The sequence below is a fragment of the Micropterus dolomieu genome, linkage group LG04 (assembly GCF_021292245.1).
Source record: "Micropterus dolomieu isolate WLL.071019.BEF.003 ecotype Adirondacks linkage group LG04, ASM2129224v1, whole genome shotgun sequence".
Taxonomy (NCBI): Eukaryota; Metazoa; Chordata; class Actinopteri; order Centrarchiformes; family Centrarchidae; genus Micropterus; species Micropterus dolomieu.
The window spans coordinates 27695943-27716963 of NC_060153.1; the positions used below are offsets into that span (position 1 = coordinate 27695943).

Here is a 21021-nt window from a genome sequence, read left to right on the forward strand (position 1 = left end):
GTTCTCCATTGTTTAAGTAAAATACATTAAGAGTGAAAGAAATGTGTTGAATACACAATGAATTCTGTATTTTGCCTCTTTACTTAATTTTATTCTTTACACTAAATGTTGTGGGTTGTGCTGCCAATTGTCTCTTTAGATGACGTAATGCTTGAACCTCAAAAGGGTAATTTGTGTTCAACCCTTGACCGACAAAATAATGATACTTTTCCATGAGACTTTCTTAAATGTACATCTCATAGTTTAGAACAGTAGACTCTACCATGCTAAATATGAGACGAGTGGTGTGCAAACATTGCAAGGCCGAACACACTGTAGGCACAGATGGCCATTTGGTTCAAAGCTATTTCAGTAATATTTGAATGATTCATTCTGCATTGCATACAGGTTGGCATCAGCTCAAAAAGGCTATTAAATCTAAACTGAGTGACACTATGATGGCTGTAAGTTGATAATATTCAAGATACTGTATGTGATGATGAATTATTCTATTTTAGGGAAGACACTGTAAGACTGCAGCTCTCCTTTAGATGCAACAACATTTACAGAAGCCAACTGCTGGACAGTAACTTTGTGCTTCTGAACAGAGACATGGGTAACCATTATCACTCTTTGTCTGCCATTTCTGCAATAAACACATAAGCTGAACATCATTAATAAAGGTGTGCTGTATCTGTGAGCATATCAGACGTTTTGCATCATGACCAATAGGAGGCGTGCCATGAGATCATGTAGAGGTGGCATGTCCACCTACAGGTGCTGACACACCTTTGTCTCATCCATCTATCAGTGCCAGAATATAATAATATAATAATGATTTTGTGTGCAGTATGAGCATACAATATCAGCCTCCCTTGAAGTTTCCACTTTTTACAGTTTGTTTTGTACGCTGGCCAAGGCCCACAGTGGTCAGACACAGCTCCACTATTCTGCTCTGTGGAAAATAAGACGCATGAAATCAAACTCCTGACTAGAACTGTATTTTTGCTACTCATAAGTTGTCTGGGGTTAGAAGTGCTGCATTGGTTTTAGAGACAAGAGGATTACATATCTGTGTATAGATAAAGCATGTACAAATACAACAAGGCTTGCACATTTCTGTGAAAAGGAGCCAAGTCTTTCAACTTGCTACCTAAACACTTGAAAACTGCTGCAAACTTCACTTTTGAGAGGCCAAGTCCTGGTTAGTTCAGCAACAAATGTGTACTCACGTCTAGTCTAGTGAAGTTGGTCTAACAAAATTTTCATTGCATTTTGATTTACTCATTTTACCACCTTTTATCTTGTGTTATACTGTAATGTACCATATTGTATTTTCATTTTTCTTTCTTCACTGTTTTAATGTTTTATTTATTTAAAAGCCCTTCTAGGGACAGGTGTTGCAAATTAGCAACTGCTAAAAACACTATGGTACACACATTGGATTGTTTTCAGTTTAACTATGTTAGATGTACCAGCCCCAATACAATAATGCTACTTTGCGTTTTCTCTCTTCAGAGTTTACATTTCATAAATCCTGTCGTACCTGGAGTGATCTCCTGCACCAGGATGGGTGTCTGAGAGGACAGAGTGAGGCCATGAGAGTTGAGGCTTGGGTCCCGTTGGATCTGGACAATGAAGCGGAAGGGGTAATTCCTCTGATCGGGGCCACTGGACTCTGCTGTCTTCCCATCCACTGCAACCCGATCTCTGGAGAGCAGGAGGACATAAATAAAAAACATAAATAATTCATACAGAATGACAGTTAAGGAGTTCTGTTGTGAACAACTTTATATTTGAGTATATTAGAAAAATAACGAGAGAAATACTAAATGCAACAGACAGTAGCAATATGGAGCATAAATTATTCGTTTTGCGATGGAAAAAGCTAAATATAGTTGGCTTGGTGGGTCACTAATGTGGACTTTCTATGATTGGCCCCTCCCTCAGTTGAAGGACATACATGGCAGATGAATGAGAATTGAACTAATACATTTACATAAGATAAAAACAGAAGTTTACCTGCTCAGAGAGTGAGACCTGCTGCCCAAGTCTCGGGATCGTCTCAGCCATCGTCCCACTACCTGCTCCACCCGGCTGGTCCTACGGGAAGGGGAGCGGCTCCTGTCCTGCACCTCCATTTACCTACCAAGGGGCAAATGTCAAAGTAGTCATACATACAGCATACTTGGATAAATGAAATATAAGCAAATCAAACACAGGCAGAGAGCTCATGCGCAAAAACATTTATCAAAAACATATTTCTGGAGCTCAAGTTTTTTCTGTCCATTTAAAAAAAGGGAAATGAATGAGAGGAAGAGGAAGTGTCTTAATCAATGTGTCCACAAGACTGTAAAATCCAACTCATCATATCTTTACAATGAAAATACAACATGCAAATCACAGGAGTGCAAATTGCAACTCTTCAGGGACACAACAGACAAAAACACACACACACACACACACACACACACACACACACACACACACACACACCAGCGTAAGGCTAGACAATGGGACTACTGGTTATTAGACATGGGCTGAGGCCAACAATGATGTCACTTGTGACTTCATGGAGCCTAATGGGCTCTTAGCCCGAGTTATGAGCCAATTACTTGCATGTTGTGTTCAAGCCTCAGTAAACATCAATATCATTAATTCGTAATTATAAATGATGATGGCGTCTCCTTTAAAAAGGCCCCTGTTGTGTTTGCTGTGAGGCAGGTGGTCATCATAAATGATTGTTGACTGGCTGTGGTGGTTGGTGAGCTCAAAGTAATGGACAGAGGTTGCTTCTAGTGTCTAGTCAGGCTATTACAAGGACCTGCAGCTGTGGGTTAATTGGTCTTTCTGGAACCTTGCAAGGTTTTAGGTAATGCCATATCAGCTTACACACACACACACACACACACACACACACACACACTTCAGACATTACTATTGCATTTGAATGACTAGATGAACTCAAATACCCCGGGACCCGATCCCGGATAAGCGGATGAAGATGGATGGATGGATGGATGAACTCAAATATGGACACGGCTGCAACTAATAAATATTTCCATTAATGATTAATCTGCTAATAATGTTCTCAATTAATCGACTGATCATTTAGCCTAGAAATGTTTGTAGTTAGTTAAAAAATGTTTTTCAGAGCCTAAGGTGAGATATTAAAATAGCTTGTTTCATACTGCCAGTTCTCCAAAACCCAAAAATGGCAAAATAAATCATCAACATTTGAAAATCAGAAAAAAACAAATGTTTGGCCATATTCCTTAAAAAATTACAGAAGTAATTAATTCATTATCAAACTAGTTTAGTAGATTAATATTAGATAATTGTTTTCCTCCAGCTGCTCTGCCTCAACTTTCCTTGATGGACAGATAGCTTTACTTGTTGTTAGTAGTTACTTTAGCCTCTAACTACTGCTAACGGCAGCTAGTTAGATCAGTTAGCTGTGCAGCTAGCCGTCCTATTAGCCGACTCTGCCCTGACGGGATCACTTTGTAAACAGCCTTGCAAAAATTGGCAGATGATTAAAATAACATCATGCGGCATTTTTGGACCCACAGAACCACGTGGATGTGAAATATGTCATTCTCTATTTGTTGCCCAAGTAAATGTGTCTTTCATGGTAAAGATCACTCACACAAAACAATGTTGTTTGTATAGTAGGTAGTTTACTGATGATGAGCTTTTAAGGTTTTACTCTTTAAGGGTATTCGTCAAAGGGCCAAAACATCAGTGAGGAATCCAAGCATACACACGCATGCACATACACATAAAAAAACTCCCTCTCAGTTTGATGACTGAGGCACTCAGACAAAGACTTCAGGTCATTAGCTGTTACCTAACACCCCCTTCACATTATCAAAGGCTGACTGTACTAGACTGTGATTGGAAAATAGATACTCATGTACTCGTATTCATTCATGTAGAATCACCTCATTCTGAATGACAAATTGAAAGGAATATAAGCAGTGAATCAAGAAGTAAGCAGATGAATGAATCATTTACAGTAATTAAGCGATCAATTAATTAATGGTCAAAAAGCTGGATGCACAAGTCCAAAAATAATGAATAAGTAAATGGATGGATGGATGGATGAGAGGTAGATAATTCAATGAATTCATAGTTGGATGGAATGAATGAGTGAATGATCTCAGCAGGCCTTTTGTGCCCCTCAGTGAGCAGATGCCAGAAGGAATCAGACGGATGTTGCCTGATGATGGGCATTAACACCATCCATTAGAGAAAACAAGAAGGCAGGGAGGGAGGGAAAAATGGAGAGGGAAAAATGGAGAGGGTAAGTTAAGTATCTGAAGAAAGAATAGGAAAGTAAAATGTCCAGTGCATCGTCAGGTCAGTATGATGCGACAAAAGCAGAAAACTGAATGAAAGGTTAGAAAACACAGAAGTGTGATGGAAGGTGAGAGAGGTTTTAGGGGTGAAAGTGGTAAGTGACACAGCCAGACTGCAATGCCTCCTGGGGGATCTTGAGTGATAAGCACATTTTCCATCCCTCTGTCTGTCTGTGAATACCCCTCTCCTGCTGCGCTCGCCCTTTCTTTTCATGCTATCACTTCCTGTTTGCCTCACACACAGTGTCAGGTTACAGAGACACAATACAAAAGTGTACTTAGGTTTGTTAGGGTCAGAATAATCCCACCAGCTCACCAGCATGGTGATCTCAAGAGTGATATAGATACATAATAAGCGAAAAGACCCTGAAGCTCTGAAATAGCTGATTTCCATACAAGTTAATTAATTCTAAAAGTGGATAATAAGTGTTGGAAAACAGCAAAATGTCTGTGCATTTCAAACGTCAAACACTGGGACAAAGCCTTCAAACACCTAATCCCCTCTAATCCCATAAAGATGTTTTCCTTCCTAAGTGGCTTTGATTGACTATGGTGATGAAGTACAAGCTCAGTGGTCCGGCAATCCAATCCACTCTGGTAAAATAGTGTTGAGAGCAATTCCTGTTTTGCAACCACAGCGTTCACGATAAGAGATCAAGACAGGAAATGTCGACAGATTTTCTTTAAAAGGTGTAACATTAGAGGCTGCTGGCAATATTATACTGTACTTCCCTCTCACATCAATCACAAGACACATCACATTACTCAACCTTACACTCTTGGTGCATCCACTGCTGAACCTTGCAATTACTTTTGGTTTCTCATTATGGAAAGAACATTTTCTACCCATCTAGTCATTGTTATCCATGTTGGATAATAGATTGATGACACATGAGACAGGATTTTGAAAGGAAGACTTGGAAGGTTTCCAGGATGAACCCTGGAAATGAATAATAAGTTGCTTTCACAACAAAGAACAAATGATACACTGTCACCCTTTGGTTCTAGTTTGTGCAGTAGATTACTGCATGTCATCTATATAGCATCTCTCATGGTCACAAAGAGCAAACAAGGAAAAAGGCGGTATTGAGCATTATTAGTGTGTAATAATAATCTTTATTTGTAGAGCACTTTTCAAAAGCAAGTTACAAAGTGCTTTAACAAGTGTAAAGACAATAACACCCAAAAGACAATACAAAAAGAATACAAGATAAAAGCAAGAAAACATTGAAAAGACTAAAATACATGTTTAAGATAAATATAAAATAAGTAAAATAGAATAAAATAAAAGGGATAAAATAAAATCAAATCAGGAAAGGCTCTCCTATAAAAGTAGGTTTTAAGAAGGTAACTGTAACTAAGGGTGGGCGATATGGCCAGAATGTTCTATCACAGTGTATGTAATTTTGTATCACGGTAACGGTATATCACGATACAGAAATTGTTCTGTGAATTCAAATAAAACATGGTTGAAAATAACCATATCATAATTACCAACTTTACAGCAGCAAAATAACATCCTGCTCAGCTTCCAGACCGCAATCTGAAGGAGATGTTTGCTAGCGCCAACTGCCTATCTAGCAGTTGGAAAACAACAGACAGACTAAATGGACACGCGGTGACCAATGGCGCCGCCAGGGGGGGCCACGGCCACCCTAAGAAAATGGGTGGCCACCCCAGTGGCAAGGAGCATATGCATAAAATGCTATATACTGTTTATATTATGTAACCCCTTGGTTTGAGTTAAAAGGTGAATAGCAGCATACAAGTGTTCTCATATTAGGCACATATTATGACTTTAAGAGGGTAACCTCTGACCCTGAGGAGTGACAGACTGTGATGTTTATTTTTAGAAGAGGCCTCCAATTCGTCCATGTAGATAGCAATCACGTTTCTAAAATTGTGACTGGTTAAGGGGCGGGACTAACAGGCAGAGCAGAAAACACCGGTGTTGTGCCGAATGTGTGTGTTTTTTGTGGAGGCAGCAACAAGCTGCAGAAGAAAGAAAAGTGTAGTTTAATTAATGTACGGAGACAGTTATAAGCCTGGCTAGTTTATAATAAGTTTGTCACACTGCTACACAGTTTTGTGTATTGTACTGTGTGAGAGTCTGCAGATAGCAACAGGTTAGCACCATCACTAACAGCAAGCTAACGTGGTACGAATACTGGAGCCCTGACAGCGGCGTGTGTGACTGGCTGTTAACGTTATGTTTCAAGGGAGACCGTCCTGTGCCTGTTTTCACCTTCATCTTTGTGAAAGGATTGCAAAACATGAGAACAGCAGGGAGTCATCTGAACGATGCTGTAAAACTGGGCTCAACGTTACTTGCGCCCAATAGGCGTTCCAGTGAGTAGCGCAATAAACACTGCGGGGCCACTGACGAGACCTACTGGCTGTCTGAAAAACTTCAGTCACCCAGAAGTTTGCCCAGAGGAAAAACCACCAGGCCGCCTTTCTCCTCAAGTGAGGCCTTAGCTCTGGTGAGTGAAAGCATCTTTTATCATCCTGACTCTGCTGCTGGTCGCTGCATGGGCAAATTGTTGTGCTGGATCGGTTGAGACTAGGCTACGGATTACGGTTGTTGTCATGATATTGTTGTCATATAGCCACTTTCATACTGCCTTATTATTCGGGATTATTAGGCCAATTTGCTAGCTTGCTAGCTTTGTTTCAGGATTTTCAGTGGCCCCATCTGGCCCCCCCTGGGAAAATTTTCTGGGGGTGCCACTGGCGGTGACCTACACTGTACATTTACAGCCAGACTGAAACGCAGCGCTCATGTTTTCCTCCGCTCCGCTGCTTTTACCTTCACTGCCTGTGCTGCCTGTCACGTAGCTGTCATTTGAAGAATGAGCAGGGGACACTCGCTAAGCACTATCGCGCTGCACAGTGTGCGGGGGAAAATCATTAACGTGAGTTGTGCATTGATTTTAATGATCATGTGAAATTTTAGTAGCAGCAGTCACTCAGTAAATAGCTGCTGTCTGTGCTAAACAGGGAGAACCACGTCTCCGTTGTGTGCACCGCATAGACGGTCACGAGCTGCACTTCCTGCCTTTCCGAGTTCCGCCTTTTTCGTTCTGTCAACATTATGTTATCAATTAACCTCTAGATAATCGATTATTTGTGAATCGATTCATAATTGTCCGCATCGCGATGCATCTAAAAATCATTTATTTTCCACACCCCTAATCATAATTCATCACATTGATTATTTTCTTCTTATCTTTCTTTGCAAGATCACGAGATGACGTGAGAATACAGCCCTGACCAACGGACCAACGAGTCAAAGCTGGAGTTACAGGCCTGCTTTGATTGTACTGACTGGAGTGTTTGAGGCTACAGCCACTGACCTGGACGAACTAACCTACACTGTGACATCTTACATCACTTTTTGTGATGTATGTACCGACTAAAACCTTCTGCGCATACAACAACCAAAAACACCTGGTTCACAGCGAAGCTCAGGCAGCTTCGTCAGAACAAAGCGGAGGCCTTCAAATAGAGACCTGTATAACCAGGCCAGGAACACTCTGACTAAAGAGGTTAAAGCTGCAAAGAGGAGCTACGCTGAAAAGCTAAATAACAGCTTTGCAGCCAACGACCCTGCGTCAGTGTGGAGAGGCCTGCGGACACTCACTAACTACAGGAGACCATCCCCCAACAATGCTGGTATACAACGACTGGCAGATGAGCTGAATGGATTTATTGGAGGTTTCATAAGCCCACAGTCACACCTCTGTGTGACACCATCTTCAAACAACCACCTTCCCCCTCTGACATGTTGGCACCCGCCCTCTCTGACCCCTCACCTGTACTCAAGATCTGTGAAGAGGACGTGAGGCACCTCTTCCAAAGTCAGAAGATCAGGAAGGCTCCTGGCCCAGACGGTGTGTCACCATCATACCTTTCAACCTGTGCAGACCAGCTGACCCCCATCTTCACACAGATCTTCAACAGATCACTGGAGCTATGTGAAGTTCCCTCCTGCATCAAACGCTCCACAATGATCCCGGTCCCCATAAAACCCTCCATCTCTGGACTAAATGACTACAGGCCTGTCGCCCTGACATCTGTAGTCATGAAGTCCTTTGAAAGACTGGTGTTGGCCCACCTGAAGGACATTACAGGCCCCTTGCTGGACCCCCTGCAGTTTGCCTACAGGACTAACAGGTCAGTGGATGATGCAGCCAACTTGGGACTGCATTACATCCTGCAACACCTCGACTCTCCAGGGACATATGCAAGGATCCTGTTCGTGGACTTCAGCTCGGCGTTCAACACCATCATCCCTGACATCCTCAGCACCATACGCTCAGTACACCAGTAGTTTCTTTCTTTTTCAGGACATTCCAAATTGGTGTGCTTGCTATGCCCAATGTTCTCAGCTTGACAATGGCTTGCTTTTCTCCCATAGACAGCTCTCTGGTCTGTTGGTTTATCCTCTTTAACAGGAAATGCAGTCTATATAGGTTGAAACCAAGGATGAAAACTTAGGCTGTATTCAGAACCGCCTACCACATACTACTGGCAACAGCAGTATGCAGTATGTACTGTATACTGCATACTGTATGAGGTATAGTATGTAGTATGAAACAGAACAGTTGAATAGATTTATTTTGTAGCATGCTACACTAGGCTTTGCTAGTTTCCGGTGTTCAATATCGGAACAATAAGAGGAATACAAATGTAATTACGCTTAAAACGTATTCTTTTAAAAAAATCTTATGTAACAGGGCTGCAGCCGATCTGTAGCAGATGTTTGCTTCGGTATATTGGTGCATAAATAAGAATTATATAAAATAAAAGCAAATAAAAAGCAAGTACTATAACCACAACTGTAACATTACACTAAAAGTGTCCATCACGAGCTAGATGTCTCTTTATTTAACATTACAACATTACATAGAATGTAAAGACAGAATAACAGCGGTACGAACATTTAAACTGTCTCACAGATGCGGGTCTTTCCTCTCCAGTTGTTGCTGGACTGCTGCGTTGGCTGCAGAGGTCTATGTGGATGTGAACTCCGTGAGCTGGCGTGAGGACCAGGGGGCTCTGTGAGCTGACTGGCCGGCTTGTTAGCTAAGCCCACGGGCTGGCTCATTAGCTTCCACGCTGAATTTGCGGAGCTTCTCAACCCCAAAAACGTTCGAGCACATTCTCCATTCGTCAACAATTTCCCTAAAAATGCAGATATTTAAAATCTACACAGTTGATTTCTCGCCTCAAAACTTGTTAGAAGTGGATTTAGTGATGAAACAGCATATGAAAATTGTAAAACAAGTCCTGTTGTTGTCCTCTAAAGAAAAGACGGGTTGTTGTTACAGGTCTAGCGCTTTGCATTATGGGCCACAGTACACGAGGCAGACTGGTCCGAAGCATACTGCAGATTTTTCCCGAATCAGTAAGCCATCCGGGTATTTTTGGCATACTGCAGATTTTGCTTTTGTTTGCATACTGCATTTGGGCCAAATCAGTACGTACTACTAGTATCGTAGGCGGTTTCGAATACAGCCTTAGACTAGTCATGCAGAGCTATTTAATGTTTGGACAATCAACCTAAAAGGCAACAAGAAACATCTGTCAGTCACATGTTCCAATAGTTTTGCTCACTTGAAAAATGGGTGGGTTCAAACAAAGGGTGGTATGTCCTGAGTTGTTTAACACATCTAGATGTATATAACAATTTATTGTGGCAGCTTTCCAGTCTTGTAAATCATTTTGCGAGGGGTCAGTGGTGGTGAGGGTCTTGACTCCAGGTTTGAAATCACTGGTTTAATAAGTAGTTAAACAAGTGGAGGTATGTCTTGACAAACAGACTTTTAATTGGCCCAACACTTCTATAAAGCTTCTACGGCTACAGGATGTGCTGCCGAGTACTTGCACTACCTAATGACCTGGATATTGTTGCTGGCAGAGCTCCAATCTGGCAACCCCACTGTGCGGACAGGTGTAAGAAACAGATTCATGTCTACTGAATCAGCTCTAAAAGTTCAATTTTCACAAGTTTATATTTCTTAAATAATTTAAATGAGGTACAATGTGAACACATCTTAAAGACATATGCTTACTGCTTCTCTCTGCATCAAGTATTTATAGGCTTGTTAGAGATGAAATTGATATTTTACTAATTGACAATGAGTTGTCTCCTGTACATCTGTTACTTTAGCATGGTAGTCATTCATTTCCCTGGTTAAATAAGAGTCAGTGAAAGTCAAAAATCTTCCTTTTCACACTGGTCCTTTCTTTGATTTAATCCAGATTAACGTCTGTTGTCTCTCTTGAATGTTTTGCTGCCATCCCAATATTCACCATACAGTTCCTCGCCTGTGTGCCCTCCTCCCTCTCTTTCTATTAGATTATTGGTCAATGGGAGGAATCAGATTCCTCACGTCTGTTTCCCAGTGCCTAACACAACTGCAGAAATGGAGTTAAAGAAAATCTCCAACCTACCTTACACATCATATAAACATTCACTTCATACTATGTATCATTATCTGTGTACACCATCTTTGATTTTCAGCATACTCCATAATTTATTTTGTACTGAATGGCAAAGATTCTATAAAATCTATTTTGGATTTTAGTGACCTACACAATCTCTCAGACCATGTTTATCGCTCACGGTGCTGTGTTCATGGGTATATGACAGCTTGACCATTTTTGACATACTTAAACTTTATTTGCAATCACAGTGATGCACATACAATAACCACATTCGCAGTTATAAACAATCAGGAGTAAAATTAAAAATTGTGGTTTACTGCTTTGAAGTCTTCATTTCCATTAATTTACTCTATTAAAGGTTATATTCAATTAAATTTAGCTACATTGGAAAATAACATGTCAGTATTGCCAAACTCACAGCCCATTGTCCATGGGAATGTTTTTAGTTTAATTGTGGTGTGCTGCTGTAATGACAACACCTACATTGCACCTGTTTTGGTGCATAATTAGTAAAATACCAAACAGGCACAGGTGAGAAATAAAAACTGTAAATTTGCCAAATTGTTTTAAATAAACCCACATCTACTGTACATTATTTTTCTCCTATCAGATTCCATTATGGCTGCACTGAGATGATCTCAACATGATGTCATGTCAAGGGTTTCCCCTGGAAAGTGTTAGCAGAGGTGTCTTCCATCCCAGACACGAGTGGTCAAGCTGAGGCTCTGTGCTCTTTTTTGTAATAACTCTCTGATCAGAGTCATTCGTGCAATTAACACAGACCTATTGAAAACATATGAGTGTCCTACGAGTTAACTTGGTACTTGTTTGATGACATGTTTTGTCATTTCTCCAGGCGAGGTGCATGCCTCCACTATAATACCCTGCAGGAAACTCTAATGTCATCTCCCAACAATGGAGTCTTTTTAGGATAATTTTTTCTTAATACCGAGCCTCGGGATGGGCAGGGTAACAATTGCTGCAGAGAAATATACTCACAAAATCACTGATGGGCGCTGCAGCAGCACATATATTATCCCCCACATTTCAGATCCCTCTTGTATATTATGTTCTCCCTCTATCCATATTCCTCTGCGTATGTGTCTTTATTTTTTTCCTGCTGACCAGGTGAATTCAGACGAAAATGCACAAGTCGCACATAAAACATCCATACTTTCATAAAAAGGAGATCCTATTCAAATTCCTATTTTGTTTCTTACAGTAGATGGCCCCCGCGACCCTGTACGCAGGATAAGCAGTTGACGATGGATGGATGGATGGACAGTAGATGGCTTATTTAACCAACTACAGCAAGTACATGTCATAGTAAAAGAGTGCGGGTTGGGAATTGCAACCTGATTGCAACCCACAGCTCACTCACCGCTAACCCTTCCCTTTGCAAGCGCGTAGGAGAGGCTAAGGTGGCAGACACGCTCTGTTGGCTCTTGTGCTAAATAAATCTTCCTCCTTCTTCTTACTTCTTTTTGTACATGTTCAACATAGTGACGAAACACACAGTTTGTCCATTTGGGCTAATGTAGAAACATGGCGGCACAACATGATGAAATCCATGTAACTTTTGTCTTTTCTTTTCACAGTGAGAGTAATTACACAAACACTGTCGAGGCATGCTTATGATGTATGCCTACAGATGAGCTCACCCCAGGCTCGATAGAAATAGAAATAGTACAGAAATTTCCACTAAGTCTAAGACAATAATCCATTATTTAAGTAGCATAAATATAATAGTTACATTGCCCACTCAAATGTTTTACATATACCAACCTGTCCAAGAGCAGTAGGGCGACATTCATGTCTGCCCTCAGTCCCTTCTCTTTTCTCAGTGCTCTCCAACGAGGAAAAGCTACACCAGTGGATATCAGTGTTTGTCCTAGCCATCTATGGCTTTTATTTTTTGACATCTTTCTTGGTGTTGCACTCCAGCTTTAAATCTTTGTATGTTTCGACACATCAGACATATGTCACGCATCCTGGCCTTGGTGTCAAAGTCTTGTCTTGTGCTTTTACAACCAACCATCCACCAAGACATGCTCCCTATGACTTCTCTGTAATATAAGATTGTCATTGAATTTGAAATAATGTTGCCAGTGAAATTACTCCAAGTTATAAGTATGTTTCCTCCAAACTGTATTCGCCCACACATACTTTGTAGGAGGCATGGTTGAGTACAGAATATGTTGGAACATGCATTACTTAAAACATGATACACAGTGTCTGCATAATGCTCTGAATACACACACACACAGATAGAGCAGGCAAATGGGATTACAGAGTGTGTTTGCAGGCTGTGACGGGGAGTTTGTGCGTCACTCCTGCTGAGCCAGATTAGACTGAGCTTCAACGCAACCTTACAGGTCTGTTTAGGGTAACAGACTGGCCAAAACTATAACACAGACACTATATCTCTGGTTCACTACTCACCTTATTCTCACTGTTTGTCTGTCTCACCCTATCCTTAACCCACACTCTCTCAATCCTCTAATCTTGTCATCTTTCTTTTTGTGTACACATACAAACAAAATCTGTTTCACTTTGTATCACACACACACACCTGCTCTCTGCCCTGTGTATCAGGGCTCCATGAAGGCGGCAGTTACAGTCCCGCTCTGCTTTCTCTCTGTCCATCGTACTGCTGAAGAGGACCAGCGTGACGTGTCTTCATCTCCTGAGGGCAAACACAATGTCAGAATTAAGAGTTAGAGTACAGTGTAGGCTACTTGAGATTGCTGCAGTCTGAATCATTTGCATAGCGGAAAATAGTCAGATTGATGTACAGCAGGGGTGGGAAAGAAAATCGATTCACTTAAAAGGACCACGGATGTGTGAGTAAGACTTAGGGGGATATTAGCAGAATATAGCAGAAATGGAATCTAATATTCTGAAGTATGTTTTCATTACTGTATAATCACCTGAAAACAGGAAATGTGTCTACAGAGGGTGTAGATTCTCTTTCACAGAGTCTACCATGTTGCAACCCCATTGTTTCTACGGTAGCTCAGAACAGACATACTAAACACTGGCTTTAGAGAGGGCCTTTCGTGTTTTCCTACATGCTTTGAAGTGGAAGGTAAGGTGAGGGTCATTCTGATGGTTGCAATTTGCAATATCAAGCCCTTTAAGTATTGTGTATTGTATTTAATTGTTTTTTTTGTTAATTATCATCATTAACTAATGATGTGACAAAACACTTAGCTCACGAGATGAGATGAGACACGATATTAGGTTCACGTGATTGAGACATGATTTTAACACTATTTTTAAGAAGTCTCCAATGTTGAATTATATGAAACTTTTGAGCATTAAACACTTTCCTGCATTCTGGTGATTTTTTGCATCAATTTCTGCCTTTTCTGCATCAGTTTATGGTGCAAATTTTTATTTATGTAAAGCCAAACACAAAATTCAGGTGGCAGATCCATCCATCCATCCATCCTCAACCACTTATCCTGTGTACAGGGTCTCGAGGGGCTGGAGCCAATCCCAGCTGACTAAACAGAAACTAACATTTACACATTCATACACTGGTGGAACAGCCACCAGGGGCATTTGGGGGTTCAGTATCTTGCTCAAGGACCAGGTGGCAGATGACAACTCAAAATATAAAACTCACAGAATTTAATGCAGTAAGGCTCTCAGGCATTCTGTATTGCTTTCAGCTGCTTCTCCTGTAGATCAACTTTTCATATTTAATAGCCTATCATCCCTGCTGAGTCAACACACAGGCAGGTATGATTTTGTTTGGGGAAGTAACCTCTTTATATTTGTGGCACCAAAACCTCAATGATAAATGAATTCATATTCATATTCAGATATAAACTCCTGGACTTTAATAGTTTGCTCATGTTCAAAACTTTCCGCACATTCACAATCTATATTCTCTGACTGACATAATTTAATGAGAATTCATAATATTTTGTGTTCCTCACAGGATGACAGCGTAACTGTGACGTGTGTGTGTGTGATTGACAGCGTTGTTTTGGACAAGTTTGTGCAGTGGTGTTCATGAGGGAGAGAGAGAGAAAGAGAAAGAGAGAGAGAGAGAAGATGCTGCGCAAATATAAGCGCTGTGTGCAGGCTCTGCAATCAAGTATTTATTTATTTTTTTTTTTTTTAAATACCTCCTCTGATAAAGTGTAGCTCACAGTCCCAAACAGAGCAAGTTTGCGCTTCAGTTTTTATATGTTTATACTGCAAAACTCTACCAGTTATGTTACCACTTGGTCACAAACTGGCTGCGACTCACAGCTTGAGAGGGGGGTTCACTTAATTACTATCACGGCGTACGCCAGCTGGGTGAAGACGATTCACGAAGCGAGTCAACTTATCAGTTATACATTTGTTTTTCCACTGCGTGAGAAAATTGACCATTAATGAATGATTGAAATTATGACTACAATTGTTATAATGAATAAAATGTATTTTCATTTTAATTCCTGAATTCTTATGGCACTAACTTGATGAGCAGGAACAGGTAACAGACAGACGGCTATGAAGAGGGGAGATAAAAACGGGGGGGGGGGGAGCTTCCTTCTTCATTCACGTGTTAATCAAACAACTCAATCATCACAGTGGGGGAAAGAAAAAACTGGGAGGAAGCAAAAAGAGGGAAATGAGCACGGATGAGAGGTGGAGGCACAGAGGAGGAAGAGGGTGAACCAAGTAAGGAGAGAGAAAATAAGTAAAAGGAAAAGGCGAGAACAGACAGGTTAAGCGGTGAAAAGTGACGCGCTAATCAGAGTAGTTGAGAGACAGACACACGACAGCAGAGAGAAGCATCGGTAAAGAGGAATTAAAGGAGGGAGGAAAAGGGGACTGACAGTGAAGTGAGTTGAGGGAGGAGAGGAAGAAGACTGAGAGACAGACGAGGTGAAAGAGAGCAGGGCTCCATCACAGCAGGATGGGCCTGACTGGGCTGCTTGTGCTGTTTGTGGAGTCCCACTTGCCCATGCTCTGCTCCAAACACCATGCATATTTAATGAGGCCCTTACAAAGCCCTGGCAAAAGAGATGCTGGGAACTCTTCTGGCCCCCACCACTACTCAAATTGTCACCACTCAGTACTTTTCTCTTTATAATTCTCCCTCCTCTCACTCTTCATGTTGTCTTTCCCTGCTTTCAAGAATATTTTTCCCCTTTACTTATTTTCAGATTGACTGTTTCTTCCAGCTCGTCCAATGTCTTCAAGTCCTCCCAAAGTAATACAGGGTGTCAGTGTAGTGTTTGCTTCATTTTAGTCCAGTGCGTTTCAAACAGAATGACTGCTTCATCTTTTCCAAAAAGCAGAGCAGCTGTGTTCTCTCAGCTATCAAGAAACAGCATTCACGTGTGCCGTCCTTCTCTTTTTCTGTCTTGTACCCACTCACATTCAAAAACATGTATTGTGACTGTGTATGTGTGTCTATGAGAGACAATGCGTTTTATTTTACGAGTGTATGTATGTTTTTATTATGTGAGTGAGTGGTTGCAGTTTGTGTACGTGCGCGTGTGTGTGTGTGCACGCGTTATTCAGAGTGCTGCGTGCATCAATAATGTATCTAGATAATGCAGCCGCTTCACTCTAGCAGGAACAACTAACAGGCTACAGAAGCATAGAGAAAGACAGAGAAGGGGGGGGGGGGGTTCAAACTAGACAGTGAGAAAGAGGAAAGATGAGAAAGGCAAATGTGAGCGATTCAAAAATGGAGCAAGAGGTTTAGTGTATGATGGGTAGGGAAACCTAAAGAACATGTGTCACACTGTCAAATATTATTTGGGATCAATCCTCAGTGTTTTAACCCACGAGAAAGTGGGTGGGATTTATGTAAGAAGCTAATATAGGTATTGTCAGAAACTGACTTTCAAGTACTCAAAACATTCTGGCAGACATTGTATTGGGATAATGTGTATTATGTTGGATTATGTGGAAATCCATTGTAGCTGGTATCTATAATTTAAAAAGTTTGTAAATTAATTTTAATTAATTTTAAGTAAGGATTGAGATTCGATTTTTAAAAATATATAATAAAGAATTCAGGTTAAAATTATTTGTGGTGTACAGCTGTACTCATAGTATATTACTCATGTTGGAGGGGAATTAGAGAAATCCGTCTAAGGTATTGGAAAATAGCAATTTACAAATACTGTGTTATTAACCCTTTGCATGTTTTATATTATATTTTTACGTTTTATAATATGTTGTGACTAACAGGAGATTGTGTGAACTGTGTGAACTGTTTAGATCACTACAAAGACTCCAAAAGAGTTTTTATAACAAACCTGGGGCCTTATTTATAAAAGGTGCATACGCACACAAAACATGGCTGGAAACGAGCATACGCAACCTTCCACGCAAAGGTTGTACTCTATAATAAACTGAAAAAGAATGTGAGAAACTCTGAAACTCTGAGCCATGCGTTCTCACATAAACTGGAGAAATGAGAAACGGCGACTCACATGGCAGAGGGATGAAATGTTTTAAAAATGGATACTATTGTGTAAAATAAATAGAAATATTTCATCTGAGTATTACAGGCCAATAAAACTTAATTTAATATTACATGTGTTCATTTGCAAAACAGATGAAAGCCTTTCTGAATAAACAAACACCCGTTTGATTGATTTTCCCTGAAGGGCACAATAAAAATCATCATTTAAGATAATTTGCAGCGCACACAAAAAGATCCAAGATTTAGGATCATAACTACAGAGATATCTGTTTTTGCAAGTGAAAGCCTCAAATGTGTTTTACAGTTTAATCAGGAATCATAGTAATTAATACTAGCCTGCAGTGCAATTTATTCTTATAAATAAGGTGACCAGTGGGACAAATTACATTTAAATTGATGCCGTTTTCGATGCCTCAGTCGAGAAAATACAAGTGCATAGTTTCACATATAGTTATCAAATGTTTTTTGCCTTATTGTATTTGAGACAAATGCTGTGCGCCAGTGTGTGGATGTCATGCGCTGCTTGTAAAAACACAGTAGGGAAAAATATAACATAAAACAAGTCATATTTATTATAACTCATCAGCAGCCTTGTTAAGTGAGTGGACTTTCTGTATAGACTAAACAAGTGGAATGCATTTGGTTTACTCTCTTTTCAAATGAGGAAATCCAAATTATGTATCACGGTCATCCCGTCTAGCATTTATGTGTCCCTCTCCACCACCGTCAGTACTAAGGAGATGTGCGCTATCCTAAGGATCGCTTATGAGGGGGTGGAGTTCTGGTGCCCCCTTTTCTCTGGTGCACAAACGTTGCGTGTATGTGAGCGTTTTACCCACAAAACAACATGCTTCAGCTTCACTAAAACAAACGTCAGTGTCACACTGGGTTCAATTCATTTTTGTAACTTTTCTATCAGTATCTTCATGCAGTGAGTACGTATTAATATTAATCCACTGCTAACTTTCTATAATCACCCTTTTCTGGCCTCCTGGTTCTGACAGTGTCCTGGTGCCACAGCACCACAGCTTTTGTGGGTTCAACATTTTTTTATATGCAGTCTATGGATGATACTTGATCATTGGGGAGATTTTACTTTCTGCTTCAGCCTCCTCTTCGTCTGCTCGTTTTTTCGGTTTGGCGGTAACGTTAATGTTGCCACATTACGCTGGTGGCTAGCCAGCTAAAAGCTAAAAACACTCCAAGTACAACTTTTGTAATTAGCTGCTAACACTGGCAGCTTTTACACTGCCTTATTTCACGGGGGTATTGTGCTAATCTGCCCACTCACTGCACTATATGAAGGTACGGAACCGATTTTTCCCCACCTCTGAGCCGGGAAAGTTGGTGACAGTGAGACGGAACGATCTTTGTGTGAAAACCACACAACACCGCATGTCGGTGTTGTGTTACACGTAACACTCTTTTTACACACCGCTGGTTTCCGTTAAAGTCCGGCTGCTACGTGAAAGCACACATGGTTGCGGGATAATGTCACAAACTTTTTTTCAGTCTGAATAAGCGAATGTGGCATTTGCAGATATTCTTCTTTTCTTTTCTATTCTCCATATAAACGGGGCTACACTCTCACTCTCTGACTCCTGTCCCTTAACGCCCATCCCCTTACAAACCTACACCAATCAAACACAAGTAACATGAAATTAACAGAAACAACAACCAGTGAACCCTCCCAATCTGTGTGTTACACGATTTTAGATCCCTCGGTACAGCGGGGATCAGTTTAAGTGCGACACACAACAAACAATAACGGCAGTCTGCTGCTAACTACTGTCAATTTATATGCCGATATCATGTCGAATACATTTACCCGCCAATGTGGCAGTAGGGGCTGTGCGATACAACGATATCTATCGTTTCACGATATAAAAACATCTATCGTTTACAATTATGTTTCATCGTTTATATCATTGTGTCGCAAATTCCACACTTTGCGGTAATATTTCGGTGAGGGAACGCCACTTTGCACCACGGTGAAGTTAGTTTGGCTCCATTAGAAATAATGGGAAAATGACCCTACCTCTCAGCTGAATAATTACCTCAATAAACACTTTCCTGATGAGTTTATGGTCTCAGTCGCTAGTCTAAGTCTTCTTCAATACAAAATGATGTTCATTTAGTAAATTATGGTCCCATTTATTTTAAAATAGCCCAAAAAGCAGAGTATGTTTCAGGGCGGGATTATCTGTGATTGACAAGTCGTTACCATGGCGACCTGTCAATTAGGCTACAGTGACTCGTACCCTTGGCACTGTGTAAATTTAACCAGCGCCGTTGAAAAAGCTTATTAGGAGTTGGCTGTTCACTTTCTCTGGTGAGTACATTTAGTTTTAAGACTGTTGTTCTCTAGACAAAGTTATCAGCCCAGTTAAAATGACAGTTAACGTGAGTTACAGTTGCACCTAGCTAAGCAAGCTAGCTAGCTCTGCACACGGCCGTTAGCTCTGCTGTATCGTCACTTCCTGGTTGCAAAAACTTGACATGGCGGCGGCCTATCAGCCAAACTCAGGGCTTCAAAACGGCAGTCCACAAACCAACGGGTGACGTGACGATGACTACGTCCATTTCTTATATACAGTCTATGCGTACAACTAATTTCCAACTTGAAACTAACTTCACCGTGGTCCATTCTTCCACACGTGCCAGCGTAACACCAAAATCTGTAACCTATCAGATTCTGTGACTACACCCAAAGGACGATGTTTTCCTAACCATAACCAAGTACTTTTGGTGCCTAAACCCAACCAAACTTAAACCGCTTCACATCGTCAACAAAGCCTCTGGTGCTTAACTTGCCATTTGGGTCACAGAGTTTGACAGGGTCACAGAGTTTGATAGGCAAATTTCTTCCTTTTCTACCATTTTGGTGTCACACCAAAATGTGGCAAGGAAGAAATTAGCATTGCAAATAATGGACGAGCCACACAACCAACACTATCCAGCAGTGACAGCCATGATGTGTGGGTCAGTCAGGTAACGTTATGTGACTTGCTCACGGACATCCAGCTTATTTTATAGTTCACCTAGCTGTTGTTGTGATTAGCTGTAGCAGCAGAAGAGTTTTGAGTGTCGCTGCTTGGAGCTGCTGTGCTGCTCTGGGACAGTCTCGTCCTCTCATGTTAGCTTTGCATCAGCAGGAGCGTCAGTTTGCTAATCCACAAACGGTAGTTACATTACTTGTTGTTTCGTTGTTCACTCCATCATGGAATTTGTCATGGTGTTAGATTTCTCCAGAATCTCTTAAGTTATCCGACCTTTATAATGCAGAGAAATATCCAAGTTACAGTTGGAAATGCCATATTTAATTCAATTTATAATAATAATAATAATCTTTATTTGTAGAGCACTTTTCAAAAACAAGTTACAAAGTGCTTTAACAAGTGTAAAGACAATAATACCCAAGAGACAATAATACAAAAACAATACAAGATAAAAGCATGAAAAACATTGAAAAGACTAAAATACACGTTTAAGATAAATATAAAATTAGTAAAATACAATAAAATAAAAGGGATAAAATAAAGTCAAATAAGATCGGGAAAGGCTCTCCTATAAAAGTATGTTTTAAGAAGGGACTTAAGAGTTCACTGACTCAGCCGACCTGATTTCCTTGGGCAGGCTGTTCCAGAGCCTCGGGGCCCTGACAGCAAACGCTCTGTCCCCTTTAGTTTTCAGTCGAGACTCTGGAACAGACAACAGACCTCTGCCCGAGGATCTCAAGGTACGTGCTGGTGCGTATGGGACTAAAAGGTCAGAAATATAACA

At 40.8% G+C, this 21021-nt stretch overlaps 1 protein-coding gene across 2 annotated transcripts in view; it reads right to left on the reverse strand.

The window, feature by feature from the left end:
• Positions 1-21021, reverse strand: part of LOC123969581 (FERM and PDZ domain-containing protein 1) — a 58343-nt gene that overhangs the window by 28842 nt on the left and 8480 nt on the right. For both annotated transcript variants that reach the window (XM_046047123.1, XM_046047121.1), the window contains exons 2-4: positions 13366-13479; positions 2002-2124; positions 1526-1689 (exon numbers count right to left, since the gene is read on the reverse strand). In XM_046047123.1, the coding sequence (XP_045903079.1) occupies positions 1526-1689; positions 2002-2120 (283 nt within the window). In that variant the 5' untranslated portion in view covers positions 2121-2124; positions 13366-13479. The remainder of the gene's footprint in view (positions 1-1525; positions 1690-2001; positions 2125-13365; positions 13480-21021) is intronic.